Source organism: Petaurus breviceps, unplaced genomic scaffold (assembly GCF_028583685.1).
Source record: "Petaurus breviceps papuanus isolate PSGF00001 unplaced genomic scaffold, PetGlider_PUasm1.0 174, whole genome shotgun sequence".
NCBI classification, from domain to species: domain Eukaryota; kingdom Metazoa; phylum Chordata; class Mammalia; order Diprotodontia; family Petauridae; genus Petaurus; species Petaurus breviceps.
In genome coordinates, this window is record NW_027185761.1 from 31,320,270 (window position 1) to 31,336,209 (window position 15,940).

The 15,940-nt window shown below is 41.1% G+C and overlaps 1 protein-coding gene across 1 annotated transcript in view; it reads right to left on the minus strand.

The window, feature by feature from the left end:
* ITPR1 (inositol 1,4,5-trisphosphate receptor type 1) overlaps positions 1 to 15,940 on the minus strand; it is a 393,216-nt gene that overhangs the window by 239,675 nt on the left and 137,601 nt on the right. The window contains exon 5 of the mRNA XM_069084059.1: positions 3,811 to 3,926. Within this exon, the coding sequence (XP_068940160.1) occupies positions 3,811 to 3,926 (116 nt within the window). The remainder of the gene's footprint in view (positions 1 to 3,810; positions 3,927 to 15,940) is intronic.

Below are 15,940 nucleotides of genomic sequence, written 5' to 3' on the forward strand. Positions count from 1 at the left end.
CTCTCTCTCTCTCTCTCTCTCTCTCTCTCTCTCTCTCTCTCTCTCTCATACATACACACAGACACACACTCTCACACCTCTATCCTCTCTCCCTCCTTTTCTCTATTTCTTTTCCCTCTATTCTCCTTTGCCTTTTTCCCCTTTTAAGCCTTTATACCCACTAGCATCTCCAGGCACAGCAGAACTAATGAGGACATTGACCCTTTATGACAGCCTTGCTCTCCATTTGTTATGTAGAGAAAAAACGTTTATACCAAACATCTAGCTACTGGATCTTCCAGTTAATGTTTCATTTTGCTTTGAAAATGGTTTTCTAACTGAAGCTTTTGGAAAGATGTGACCAAACAAATCAAAAATGGAAACTATATCTTGAGAAGAAAAGGCAATGGAATCAAAAACCATCCTTAGTACCCTGAAATAATCCTTTTTTCCACTTATAAGATCATTACACTAAAAAGACTACTCCTCAGTTAATCAATCTATCTATAAGCAATTACTAAGCCCCTACTTTGTGCAGAGTACTGTGGTAGACCCCGGAGGACACAAAGATGTTTTAAAATTCCTACTTCTCAAGAAGCTTACATCAAAAGTATATTTCTCTTTCACATCCACTAAAATCTTACTCCAAAGCCTCATTGTGTGATGTGGAGGTGACCTTGATTTCTTGAAGGCTATTCCAGGAGAGTTCTTGTTCCAGCAGGTTCTGCCAAGTTGGCAAGACTTGAGCAAAAATGCAGTACACCTGTTGTCTGAGGACAAGCCTAGCTAAGTGCAAATAAGGATCATAGACCACAAAGTAAAAGACCAAAGTTTTATAACTTAAAACATGCATAGACATGGTTTTGGGGAGTGCCTCATTTTACAGGCAAGAAAAGTAAGGCTCCAGAGAACTTAAGTGACTTGTCCAAAGTCACACCATTTTGTATCAGTAAAGGGAGTACCCCACACTGATCAACTTAGAGCTCTTTGACATATTAGCACATCACTCTATGAAGCCTTGAACTGTGCTTCAAACTGCCAAGACATGGGGGGCCGACAGACCTAAACACAAATTGGGAAGCAGTACATTCGTCACTGAAGACTTTATCTGAACATCAGCGACTTAGGAATAAATACCAAAGATGAATCTGGAAATTCCATCTAAATGAGTTAACCAGTCACAATCAAAATAAAAACCAGCAAAAAGGAGTGACAGCTCAAAATTAATCACCCCTATAGCTTTATTAGAAAGCTTACGTGTACAACAAGGCTCACAAGAAGCCTACCTGCCTTTCCAGAATGGAGCATTAAATCCAGAGGTTAAATTTATGATTTTCTTAGGTATTCTCTTTTACTTCATGGAGGGGGAAGAGAGAGAAAAAATGTCCACTATTTATTCTTAATTAAATGTATCAATATCAAACATTTCCCTTTAGTTTCCTAAGGCAGCACTGAGAGAGCCGCCCACAACAGATACTGGCCTCTAGACAACAGCAATTATCATGTTGTTTTAGGTTAAACAAGGGAGATTATATGGAGAAAACAAGACAGGCAAGTGGGGATAACAGACAATGATTTACTAATGAATGGACTTCAATTTGCTAAGGAACCACCAAAACTGTTTCTAATAAAGTCAGGGCTGCTTTCTTCAAAACTGCTATAGCAAATGCTGAATCTGCATACGATCTCCTGTCTCCAGATATATTCCCTAGTTTCCTTTCTATCAAATGTACATTACAACTCTATCCCTAAACTGAGAGCATACCACCTGCTCCTCTTCCCCTTGTCAGACCAGCTGAATGGCAATTCAAAGTTCCATAGTAATGGCTATGATTATTAATCAGTGATGTTACCAAGGTCCTTAAGAAAAACCAAGATCAACTTTCTTTACCATTGCCTGGGCTGCTATTTACTCTGCTGCTGACACTGGAAAGACCTGATTAAATGACTGCAAAAAAGGTCACTGGGATAGTAGGAAAATGCCCTCCCTCATCCCCTCTTTTTAAGGTCAACAAGCTCAAAATACATCATGAGATATATTAGACTTCTGGAAACAGGTAATGCAGGACTGCGTCTCAACAGACAATAATGAGCTGTCACCATCTCAGTTCCTCTTATCCTGTTGAAGCTTAAGGCTCATATTAAGAACTGGTCATTTCTTAGAACCAAACAATGTAAGAGCCTGTTTCAACGGAACAGGTAAAACATCATCAGGAAACAGTCAAGACCTTTAAAATTAATGCCATGGGGGTGGGGATTGGGGGGGGGGGGGGGGAGGGATAAAGGAAGCATGACCAGAAGATCTAAGAGAATGGTTAGAGTCCATGGAAAAAAGCCTAGACTAAACTTGTCAGGTGTGCTACAGTGGGGATGACTTTCATGTGTGGGTTTGACTAGATGGCTCCTGGGGTCTCTTCCAATTTTTAGATCCAGTGATTCTGTAAACACTAAAGACCACTAGATGTCAGCCTTCTTAAATCACTGTGGATTCCTGAGAGCAGCCAAAGGAAGTGAGGTGACCCAGGTTTCTCATTCCCTATATGGTGTTAATTTAAAATAATCCAAACTTGATCATGGATTCATAGCCTAAATGAAAGAAACCCATTTGAAAAGAGACAGAGACAAGGAAAGGTACAAGAGTAATTAATCTACTAATGTCTCAATGGATATTTGAAATTCATCCATGTATCTCAATGTCCTGGAAAATATACCACAAAAATGAAAATACTTAAGAAGTCAACTGCTTCTGTCTACAGTTAGGGAGACTGTAAGTTCACATATCTGGTCCTATCTTAGAAGAAAAGGCAACAATGGGTACTTTATCCATGGACTGAGATTAACATGAGTCCTGAAAACATCTCACTTGTTTTTTAAAATGAGATTGAAAGATGACAGTCTGCCATTAATGGGGATGCTGTAGAGGCCTGGCAGTCAAAAGAAATATCTGGGGACTGAGAAATGCTCACAAGACTAAATACACTTTAGATCAGAGGAAAGGACAACAGAATGAATTGGGGTCTGCTGAATACGTTGTTTGCATACTGGATACTGACCCAACCAACTGGGCAGCTGCTCTAAACTGTTTATATTTGTGGTGATAGATTTGTGCTGGTCTCTTCCCTCCCCCCATTTAGAACCAACAGCACACATCAGTGAGATTGCTGCTCTGGGTTAATAGTACAGTCTCTGTACAAAGAACAGGACAAGGGTAACTAATCCTTGCAGAGACTGTACCCTTGACCTTGATGAGTCACCTCTTTCCTAAACCACCAAGCCTATTCAATAATCCTGAACATCACCACCAAGCCCCAAATGGCAATAATATGAGAATACCTTGGATTTATAGCGGTGTCTCTCTTCAGAAGAGCATTCCTGGGAGGTGGGAGGGGCAAATATTACCATCACAATTTTACATATGGAGAAACTGAGGTTCAGATTAGTTAAAGCAACTTAAGCAACTTGCCCAGAGTCACCCAGCAAGTCAGGACTAGAAGCTGGAGGTCTCCCGATTCTCAATCCAGTGAAAATCAATACAAGTAATGTGCCCTCAAAGTTGGAAGCCCCATGCTGCATCAGAAAGGACAATTTCACAGTTTCTCTGAAGGAAGGTACTAGCTCTGGTGAAACCTACTAACCATCTTCCTTGAGAGGATGGGGAGGAGGCGGGGTAAAAAACCTTCACCGCTTGATTAAATGATATACAATAACAGAGCGCCCCAAGGCAGGGTTTGGACAGATTCAACCCTACCACCACCGAATACCAATCAAATGCAAAATGAGACCAGATGTGGAAATGTGAGGGCATCACCAATTCTTGCCTTGGATACATACGTGCAATTTGTTGAGTAAGACTGCATCTGTGGTGCTGTTAGCTCCAGGCTTTGCGGCTTTCCAAAACTGCTTCTGTGCGGAGTATCGATTCATAGGACACAGCTTAAAGAGGCAGTCTAGAAGGAAAAGGGGAGCAAGAAAAGAGAAAAATTGGAGAAGGTGGAGAAAACATCATTTACAAAAATTTTTTCACCACTTCCAACCTGTAAATATTTACAACACCCTCACTTTGCGCAACAGACTGCATGTGTGCTTGAACATTCACAAAATATCCCATTTTAAAGAACAGACCAGGAGTGTGGTGTTTAAAAGAAACCAAGTTGAGGAGCCCTTTGGTCAAGTCTCTGAAAACTTTAAATCTTGGAAAAGAGGATTTCCTTTGGTTATCTATCCAAAGAAGGGAAGGCTCAATTATTTTGGAATCCACTCACTTGGGGTTTGAGATCATTTAGACAAGGTTCACCTGATTAATGTTCATGTTGTATATAAAAAAAGAGAAATCTGCTAAGGAAATTACCAGTATAATTATAATTGCAGGGGCCTGGTAAAAGTATAAGAAACAAACTTTCAAACACTTTAGCATAATGATTAATGATAATACTCAGAAGAGCTAGTATTAATATAGTGCTTTCAGGTTTGAAAAGCGCTTCCCATACATTCACTTACTTGATCTTCGCAATAACCCTGTGGGGTATATACTGTCATCCCTATTTTACATAGGAAGGAATGAGGCTGAAGAACTTAACTGACTTATTTGAGAGAGGATTTCAATACAGGCCTTTGTGCCTCTGAGGAATTGACCTGGAGTCAGGAAGACCCAAATTAAAACCCAGCCTCCGAGACTTATCAGTTGTGTGACCCTGGCCCAGTGACTGCACCTCAGCTGCCTCATCTGTACAAGGGAGGTAACACCAGCAGCTACCTCACGGGGCTGTTGGGAGGATCGAATGCAATTATATTTGTAAAGCACTTGGCAAACCTTAAAATGCTACATAAATGTCAGCTTTTATTTTCACCTGTACTACATCACCTATCTGCCTCATATCAAATGGAGGGCACATATAAAGTGATTTTTAATTATAACTTCTTTTGAATTGATTCTTTAGATATAGATCTTTAGACCTAAGACTTTAGACATAGGTCTCCTATAGCTCAAGAGAACACTGTTGGCTTTCAGGCTAATTACTGTTCATCTTTAAAAGTAAAAATCAAAACAAAACAAGTCTTCAACTTCATAAAATCTTTGATTTTGTTGGTGTAAGGACTCTCCTTCCCACAGAATGCAGCCTAACTATAGTTTGTAGTCTCAGACAGACATCTGGAGTTCCAAGATCAATGAACTCCTGTGTGGCTCTTTTGAGATATCCATGATTCAGCTTCCAGTATCCTGTCTGCTACACAGTGATGCTTCACAGGCATTTCTGGGAGAATATTTTAATATTCAGCCTTTTTAATAATTAGGATTGTCCTTTCCCACTGTGAGATGAAACCAATGGGCTTTTATGGTATGTGGTACATATGCAAAAATCCCAACATTCAACAGTTCAGAACAAATTTTAAAAGAACCTAAACAGTATGTTTTTTGGATTCCATCAGTACCACACTGTCTAAAGATTTCTATCTGGCCATAAGTAGTTACGAAAAGTGAAATCAAGGCCACCAAGAAAGTCACTGCCAAAGAAAGTGATCATTCAGACATTCTGCAAATGAACGACACAGCCCACAAGCTGCATCACAACAATGAAAGTGAAGCAAGAGGCCTGGAACGCCAGTCTGACTCTGCCCTTGTAAGTGGTGAGGGAGCTGTCCCTCGCACACAGTGTTGACGCACCCTTAGTGATCCCCATCAGTAACAGCATCATCTTTGTCACAGATGCACTGATGCTGAGGCCAGTAAGACGCCTTTCTTGTTCTGCCAGCAGTGAAGAATTTACAGTCATCTCTGCAGCCCTTTGGGCCTAATTTCCCTTGTGCCAGGAGCACACACCAGTAAGGTAAAGGGTCAGAGGGAGAAAAATCAAGGCTTTGGGAGGAAAATCTAGGTGATAGAAAAACAAAGGACATCAATACAAATTGACTTTTTTTTTTTTTAAGTTAACTGATCCAAGTAGGTAGAAAGGAACTCTGTGGTTTTCATCTCAGTACCATTCTCTACCTCAGCTGCCTCCAGACTTATTTATCTTAAGCAGTTAAAAAAATCGAATACATTATTCCCAATAGATACTTATTTACTTCTTAATAAATTATACATGTGAATAACTGCATAAATAATATATCCCGTCCAACTTACACGAAAATGCAAATTTTAAAATGATGAGAAAAATATTAAATCCTATTTGATCCTGGAGCCAATGAAAGCCACAAGAGTTTGTTGAGCAGAGAAGAGACATGGCCAGACGTGCCCTGACCATGCACAAAGAACAAGGAGAAGCTTACTTCAATGGTCCCGGAGAGACAGGAACTGAGGGCCTGAACCAGGAAAGGAGCCACATGAATAGAGGAAAAACAGATGAATTCAAGAGAAGCTGTGAAAAGGTGTGACAAGATTTAACAACTGGGGTGTGGAAATATGAAGAGGTGAGAAAGAGGGAAGAGTTAAGGAGGGCACTCAGGTTAAATGTGAGAGAAAGAAAGCTTTGGTGGTACCCTCAAAAGAAAGAGGCAAGTTCTGAAGGAGAGCAGGGTTTGAGGGGAAAGAAAGTAATAAAGCTTGTGCTACATGTTGCAAAGTATCACATCTGCTCAACCTGTACAACTCAGTTTACTGGCCTGGAGCCTGGAGCAGTGACTGCCTTAAGCTTTAGGAGACCTGTTTCACTCTCTATGACACTGAGGCTGCAAGTCTGAGGGACACAGAAATCCTCCTTTGAGGGTCATGTTCTTCTAGTGTCTACCACCCAATCAAAATCCTGGTAGTTGTCTACACAGAACTCCAGGTGTCTCCCCTTCCTTCCTCTATGACGTCAGTCCATGGCTCACAATTTTTCTGTCCTCCTCAGCTCCTGCCCTCATACTATGGGACTTCAACATACATATTGCCTCCCCCCTCAACCCCCATAACCACTCAGTTCCTCAACCCATTCACTTCCCACGACTCCTTCACCCCATCTCAGCGACCCACAAAGATGGTCAGACCCTTCATCTTGCCATCACCCACAAAGGCAGCACTTCCACATTTGCAAATTCTGAAATCCCCTTATCTGACCATAATCTTCTCTACCTTTCCCTCTGCTTTCCCTAAGGAAACCCTACTATTTGTCCACATTATGGCCTTGGATCCCTTGACTCTTAATTCTCTCCCAGGCCTTCTCCCCTGTACTTTTCTCTTCCCCATAGAGACCCTTGGTGATGCAATTTAACTCTGCACTGTCCTCCTCTCTTGAATCCCGAGCTCCCTGATCATTTCACCCATTACACCCAGCCAAGGTTCAGCCTTGTATCATTCCCACCAATCACTTCTTTCACAGGTGTCCCTCAGGGCTCTGTCCTGGACCCTCTTTTCGTCTCCCTCTGTACTATTTCACTTGGTGATCTCATTCACTCCTGTGGATTTAATTACCATCTCTATGCTAAGGATTCTCAAATCTACCTATGCTGGGTTAAGAAGGAAACAGTGAGAGGTGACTAGGTGGTGCAGTGAATAGACCACCGACCCTGGAGTCAGGAGGACCTGAGTTCAAATCCGGCCTCACACACTTAACACTTACTAGCCATGTGACCTTGGGCAAGTCACTTAACTCCAATTGCCCCTCCAAAAAAAAAAAAAAGGAAACAGTGAGTCTAAGGATGCCAAGAAACACAAACAGTATCTAGCCCCAAAACTGAAGTCACTTCTCTCTGAGTCTCAAATTTCTAATCTATAAAATGAGGAGGTAGAATAGGATGGTCTCTTCCAAGCTCTAACTGAATGATCCCATGATCCCTTCCATCACTAAGGAGGTACAGCATCTGTCAGTGTACTTTCCTTTATTGCTACTCAACTGGAAATATAAATATTTTTATCTGCTTGAGAAAACATGAGACATGACTGCTAATCTTTTTCTAAATCACCAAGTGTTTGGGGAGGAGCCAAAAAAAATCTTACATTTGAGTGACAACTTAAGGTTTTCAAAATATATCCCCTGAATTATCTTCTCTGATCCTCCCCCCAACCACGGGAGTGAGAGAAGTTGAGAAACAATCATCACGTCCATTTTGGAGCTAAGGAAGCCAAATCCCAGAGAAATAAAAGGAATGGCCAAGGCCACCTATTAGCCAGGTAACCCTGGACAAGTCATAACCTCTCTGGACTGCAGCTCCTTTATCTGTAAAATGGAGAGGTAGGTTGGGAAGGAGGAGAGAACATGTCTTCCCCGATAAAACCTACTAGTGTACCATACAGATAGAGCACAGATGATTAACTTAGGATCCACAGACCTCCCTCCAGAAGTCCATGAACTTGGACAAGAAAAAAATACATCAGGGCGGCCAGGTAGCACAGTGAGTAAGGGCACCGGCCCCAGTGTCGGGATAACCTGGGGATCTAATCGGGGCTCAGACACTTAGCACCCACCCAGAAACACCTGACCATGTAACCTTGAGCAAGTTACTTAACCCCAATTGCTTTAAAAAAAAAAAAGAAAAGAAATGAAAAAAATATATCTTTATTTTCACTAAATATTGATTTCCTTTGCCATACTGGGCATTTTACACATTTAAAAACATGATTCTGTCCATGGGCCTCTCCAGACTGCCAAAGGGGTCCCTGACACACCAAAGATGGTAAGAATTACTGATATGAGAAAGTGCTTACACACATTTGTTCACAAGTTCTCAGGAAACAGTTGTCAATTGGTTAATTTAGCTCTGAGGTGGGGGCAGGGGGATCAGTCCATCTGTACAGGCAAACTACAGGAAATATGAATGATTAAAATGTTCACATTACATGGTATCTGGTTTTATATAACAATTAAACAAGGTGAAATGAAATACTGTTTTAAAACTATCAGTAACTTTATAGTTAGCAAAAGGGAGTGCCAATTTAAAAAGACAGACCACATCAGTCCCACCCCATTCACAATCTACAACCTGACAATGTTCCTTGAAGTTAAACTGAGTATTAGAGTCGCTTAAACTATTGCAACCCAAGGTCTGTGTAAATATGTGAGAAGCTAATTTATTTGTAACAGAACCAAATTAGCTGCACTGATTTTGCCCTGTTTCCCCAGTTGCTTAGCAACTGACATTATGGCAAAAAATCAATTAAGAGAATAGTATTCCAGGTAACCTTGAGAAACACTACAAAATGGCAGCTCTTTACTGCCCCTTGTCATTTGGGTGTCAATTACGCACAAAATTAAAGTCTGGACAGGTGATAATATTGCATAATGCTATGCAGACATCCAATAGTTAAAAAAATTCGTTTGTAACTTCATCATCTTCTTCAACAGCCACCACAAAGAAGAGCTTGTGTGACAAGTGTTATGTAGACCTTTAAGAAAGAAAATAAACTAAGTTTTCCAAAAAAACTTACTTGGGGATCTTCTTAAACTCTCCTACATGACACATTTGAATAGCATAAGAGCTTTTAACTTAATAGAGGGGTTTTGTTAAGTGTTAATGGAAGTATGGGCTGGGAACCAGACAAAATGGCAGAGAGGAGCTGCACGGATTCCAAACTGCGCTTCAGAACTTGGATGGAACACGACAAGGTGACATGCCAAGTTATCAACACTCACTGAGCATGCAGTGTGTTAAAACACCTACCAGAGGAGGACTTAAGGTGGAAGGGGGAATGGGGACAGAAGGGATCATTCTTTAACACCAATACCTGGCCTTAACTCAAGCTACCTGATCAAACTCTTTCATCTAAATGGAACTGGGGGCAAGGGGAGGGAAAGGGGAGGAGTCAAAAGTGCAGAGCCAGTCACAACAATGAAAGAGCCTAAGAAGGAAATAAAAGCAAAAAAAGAAAAAAAAAAGGCGGATGTATCACTCTCTTTCTGAACCCTCACTCCCTCCTGCAATTGAAGTATTATATCCAACACAAAACAGCTGCTGGGCAGCAGATTCACGGACCAAATATAAAAGAGTCATTGACATGAAGTGGTGAGGTCAACAGGAGATGACCAAGAAAGTCAGCAGGAGAACACACTTGCTATCTGGCCAGTCTGATTTTCTATATGGCATCCACCAGAGTTTAGAGAAAATATTAATTTGAGACTTTAAAAAAATCAAATGATTTTATTAATTCAATTTTTCTTTTTTTTTTTAATTAAGTAATCAGGGTTAAGTAACTTACTGAAGGTTACACAGCCAGTTATTTCTGGGTGTGGTGCTAAGTATCTAAGCCTGGATTTGATCCCCAGGTCATCCTGACACTAGAGCCAGTGCTCTTACTTGCTGAGCCACCTGGCCGCCCCTAAGCAATTGGGGTTAAGTAACTTGCTCAAGGTTACATGGCCAGGTGTTTCTGGGTGGGTGCTAAATGTCTGAGCCCGGATTCAATCCCCAGGTCATCCCGACACTGGAGGCGGTGCTCTTACTCGCTGTGCTACCTGGCTGCCCCTATTCAATTTTTCTTAATTCACTTTCATAAGGGGGTGCTAGTTTTTATTGGGTGAAAGTATTAAATATGTTTTTAATTATACACTTTTTCAAACTTCCCTGAAGACTTGCACTATACTTTGGGGGAAGCCAAGTCTGCCAAATAAGGGCTGGCCTGAACGCAATTGGGGCAGAAATTTGCACTTCGAGTGAAAAGCATCTATCTTCAATGACAATTACATCACCTTTATGCCTAATTGCACAATTGTAGCATTTTAAGGCTCAAGAAAGTCAAAGAACCAACAAGCTTTATTATACACCTACCGTGTTTCCCCGATAATAAGACACTGTCTTATTAATTTTTTTGGACAGCAAAACTCCAGAGGGCTTATTTTCAGGGGAGGGCTTATTTTAATGAACATTGACAGCAATTTTAATAAACAGGTAAATGTGAACAAAAAAATGTACCTTTATTCAATAAGCAAATCACTGGGGAAGAACAGGATGAAGCGCTCACCGCTGCAGCTCTGATTGGATGCAGCTCGGAGCGCGGCGTGCATTCCACCGGCAGGGGGGGAAAGGGGGACGGTGCATACAGAGGGTACCGTAATGTAGCGTGTAGCCCAGGGGATCACCTTCACTACAGTAGCAATCTCAATCGGGTTTATTTTCGGGGGAGGGCTTATTTTAGAGGAATCTTACACAGTAAGGGGAGGGCTTATTTTCGGGATAGGTCTTATTGTCGGGGAAACACGGTACTATATTCCAGGTACTGAGCTGGGCACTGGAGATACAAGGTTAAAAATATTAAACAAGCCATGTTCTCAAGGACTCTACATTCTATTGAAGGAGAAAACATCTATTCATTATATACATACATATTATTATACATATGTACATATATGCATACATATTATATTTTAAGGTAGTTTGGAACAAAGTAAGGGAAGGAGGGCACCAGCAGGTGGGAGAATTAGGCTCAGCTTCATGTAGAATGTAGTGCTTGAGTTATATCTTGAAGGCAGTAAAAGATTCTGAGGGGAAAAAGTGAATTCCAAGCATAACGGACCAAGGCATAAAGATAGGAAACAGAGCACCCTCTGTGAAAGTTAAAGAGAGAAGGCCACTTTGGCTGTACCACTGAGTATGGGAAAAAGATGAACACATCATGAAGCTGGCAAAAAATAGTTGGAGGCAAGTTGTGAAGAACTTTAAAAGCCAAATCAAGGAATTTATATTTTATCTTACAGTCAATGGGGAAACCATTGGGGTTTATTGAGTAAGGAGGTAACAATATCATATTTATACTTAAGGAAAATCACACTGGCAGCTGTGTGAAGGATGGATTGGAGAGAGGAGAAATTCAGGTGAAGTTAGGAGCTTATTGCAAAAGTCCAGTTGAGAAGTGAAAAGGTCCTGAACTAAGGTGATGGCTCTGTGAGTAGAGAAAAGGGGTGGGATGAAAGAGATTTTATCAAAGCAGAAATGATTAGATTTAACAACTGACTGATATGTAAAGTGACAGGGAATGTGGAGGTGAGGTTATGAACCTGGGAGACTAGAAGAATGGTGGTACTCTGGAAACAAGGAAATTTAGTAGAGAGAAGAGAATGGAGAGAAAGATAACTAATTTTGTTTGGAACATGATGAGTTTCATGTTCCATCTGAAATGTCCAAGAGGCAAGTAGTGATACAGACTGGAGCTCAGTGGGGAAATCTAAGCTAGATATATAGATCTGTGAGTCATATCCACGGAAATGATTATTAAGCCCAAGGAAATGATAATGTCACCAAAAAAGAAGGTCCTGTGAGAGAGAAAGTTCAGGATGCAGCCTTGGGGTACAATCACAGTTAAAAGGTGGATAATGATCTGGAAAAGGAGACTGAGGAGCGATCAGTAAGGCAGGAAGAGAACCAGCAGAGAATAGTAAGACAAAAACCCAGAAAAGAGAGCATCCGGGAGGAAGCAGGTAGTCAACAGAGTCAAATCCAGCAAAGAAATGAAGAATGGTGAGGTCTGAGAAGGGACCATTCCATGTCTCAATTAAGAGAACACTGGTAATTTGGAGAGAGCAATGCCAGTTGAGTGATGAAACTGGAATCCAGATGGGTTAAGGAGGCATTTTAAAGGGAGTGAAAGCAAGGAGTAAAGATAGCCTTTTCAAAGTTTAGCTGAGAAAGTGAGGAAAGACATAGAATAATAGTTTGAAGGGATGGGAGGGCTTAGTCATAGGTTAAGAATCTGCAAAACTTGGGCATGTTTGAAGATAGCAGAGAGGAAACCAGTAGACAAGGAGAGAATGAAGATTAGAAAGCGGGGAATAACTGAAGAGTCAATCTAGGGGAAACAAGAGGGTATGGGGTCAAGAGCAAAGGCCCAGGGTTAGCTTTGGCAGGAAGAAAATCCATTTCATTATAGAATATCAGGAAAGGAGATAGTGAGAGGTGCTATCATGTTCAAAGGATTTTGAGATGAAGACAGAGCACAAGAACGAGCTCACAGAATGTACCCTCTATTTGTCCATACAGTAAGAGAAGTGAAACTAAAAGTTTTAACCTCAGGAAACTTGAAATCAGACACTACACAACGAAACAGCAAAGTGAAAAATTATATAGACTTTAATTACAGAAAAATATCAAAAAACCAAAAAATAAAAAATAAAAAAAATCAAATTCTACATACAGACAAAAGGGTAAGAGAGAAGTCACATTTTTAGACAGAGAAGAACCAAAAGGTCCCCCACTTTTGGAGTACAAGTACAGAAAGTTTTTGAAACACCAATTCATAGAGATGTGGAAGACTTGGGAAATAAAGAAGAAGAGTGGTTAAAACAACACTGAAGACTCCAATTAAAATGAATAAGAGGAATAAAATTCAATTCTGAGATAGTTTAAGGCTCTCAGAAGAAAGGCAATAATATGGCATTAATGGAAAGATAATACTTCCTATCAAGAGTCCTGGGTTCCAGTCCCAGATCCATGAATGACTAGTTGAGAGACTTTGAGTAAAATCCCAATGCTTCTCTGGGCCACAGATTTCCCAACTGGAACGTGATAGGATACAACCAGATGCTCTCTTTTTTCTAAGGTAGGCTCTTTCCAGGTCTAATATTCCTAAAGTCTATGCATTTCATTAGTTCAGGAACTCTCAAATGGTCATTAAGGAAATTAAGATTTGTAATTAGGCATGACATATGACTCTGGCTTTGTTAAGGACACAAGTCTGACGGCTATGACATTACTATACTTTTAAAAATATTCTTTATTGATGCTTTCTCTTTTTATAACACTAATTTCTGAGGGGGAAAAATCTTTCCTCCACCTCCTCCTCCTTCAGATTGAACTCATCCCTGTAAAAGAGAAAAACAACTCAGCAGAAGCATCAGATACAGTGCAAACATGTCTGAAATTTGTACAACATTTTAACCAAGCAGTCCCAATGCTGTTGTCTGTCCTTCGTTTTCTAAGAGGACTGATGACATCTCTGGCTATACCGCCATTCGTGTGTGAATTGGATTTAAGTGAAGCAGAGACGCAAAGTCATCAGCCCTACCCTCTTTTCCTGAGTCATCAAAGCCAATGGCAGGACAAAAGTCAAGATGACTGGTGATGGCTCAGGACGCAAGGGACGACCTTGGGTCTTCAATGTCTGACCAAGCTCTAAGTGCTCCACAGTACTTGCTTCAGCTGCCTTCATGGCTGCTGGAACAACTGTTGTCATCCACCCATCCCACTGAGGAAAGTCTTCACATCCCCCCCAACTCACCAACAGATTGGAGGCCTGTCCAACACCCTCAACTTGGTTTATAGCCTGTCTACTGAGATGGTTTACCAAGGTGTGGCCTCTGCTTATCCCCATGTTGGAAGAAAGAAGAGGAGGAGGAAGAAGAGGAAACTTGCTGAAAGGTCAATTCTCCAGAAAATCCACTGGGTTTTCAATCATTCAAACTTGGCTTTTTTTCCAATGATCTTTGAATGTATGTGATTGTAGGCCATGCATGTGACCCTGTTCATTTCATCCTTCATCAATTCCTACAACAGTCCTCATGTTTCTCCACCTTTTTCATGTTCATCTTTGCTTCCTGAACAGTACTTTACTACATTAACGTGACACAGGTCTTTCAAGAATTCCTCCCGGTCACCCAGGCTCACAAATTTAGGATCGCCCTTAACTCCTCCCTTATACTAATCACATATCCAATGTGCTGGCCAATCCTGTCCTTCTTATCTGCACAAAATCTCTCAAGTTTGATTTCTCTCCATGAGTAAATCTTTCATTCTGGTGGGGACTCATCCATCACTCCTCCCCTAGACTATTGCAGTAATTTTCTAATTGGTGTCCATGCCTCAGTCCCTCTCCACTCCAATCCACTCTCCATTCAACTGCTTAATGATTTTTCTCAAGTGCAGGTTGGATCATATCACCCTTCCCCCTTACTCAGTAAGTTCCAGTGCATCCCTATTACTACCAGAATCACATGTAAAGGTGGTGCAGTGATTGAGCACCAGCCCTGCAGTCAGGAGGACCTGAGTTCAAATCTGGTCTCGGACACTTAACACTTACTAGCTGTGTGACCTTGGGCAAGTCACTTAACTCCAACTGCCCTGCCTTCCCCTCTCCAAAAAGAAAAAAAAAATCAAATGTAAAATCCTCAGTTTGGTCTTTAAAGCTATTCACAGTCTGGCCCCTTTTTACCTTTCCAGTCTTCTTACATTTTCCTTCCCTTTCCACATTATCTATGAACAAACTGCAATGATTCACTTGCTGTTCCTCCAAAATAATATTTCGTATCCCTAATGTATACATTTGCACCACCTATGCCCCATAACTGACATGCTCTCTCCTGCTTTCCTCTGACTCCCAGCTTCCCTGGCTTTCTGCAAGACTCAACTCAAATCCTACTTTCTGCAGGAAACCACGGAAGCTAATGAGGTCACCAAGAAAGAATGTAAGGAGAAAAAAACCCAGAATGTCCCCAAATGGAACATCGGATTTTAGAGTTGAAAGACCCTATGGCCTCTCTAGTTCAACCCCCTCTCTTTACAGATGAGAAAAATGAGAACCAGAAACATCAAGTGACCTGCTCAAGGACACACAGCTAATAAGCGGCAGATCTGAAGCCAAGATCTGAACCCTAGGCTTCTAACTAAAAGATCCAATGTTCTTTCCATTACACCATTCAATCACAAAACATTTGTGAAGCATTCACTATGTAGCAGGCATTGCGCTAAGTGTGCTGGATACAGAGAAAGCCAAAAATATAACCTTTGCCCTCAAGGAGCTCACATTCTAAAGGAGATAACAAGCAAACAACCTTCTACATTCAGTGTTCATCTAAATTCCTCCAGTACAGGTGGGGAGAAGGAATATCAAGTAGGAAAGGCCTCCTGAAGAAAGGAGGTTTTAACTCAAAGGTGAAGAGGGAAAACATCCCAGATCCCTGCAGAAGCAACATCTAGAAGACCCCTGTGATTTTTAGTTTCTTTCACATTGGTCACACTCCTGTTTGGCCTTCCTTACAGAGTAACCTCAAGGAGGTTCCCTGGCTTATAGCCTAATCCCCACAAAGCTTATTCCACAACCAGGCCTAAAGAAAGTCAGCTT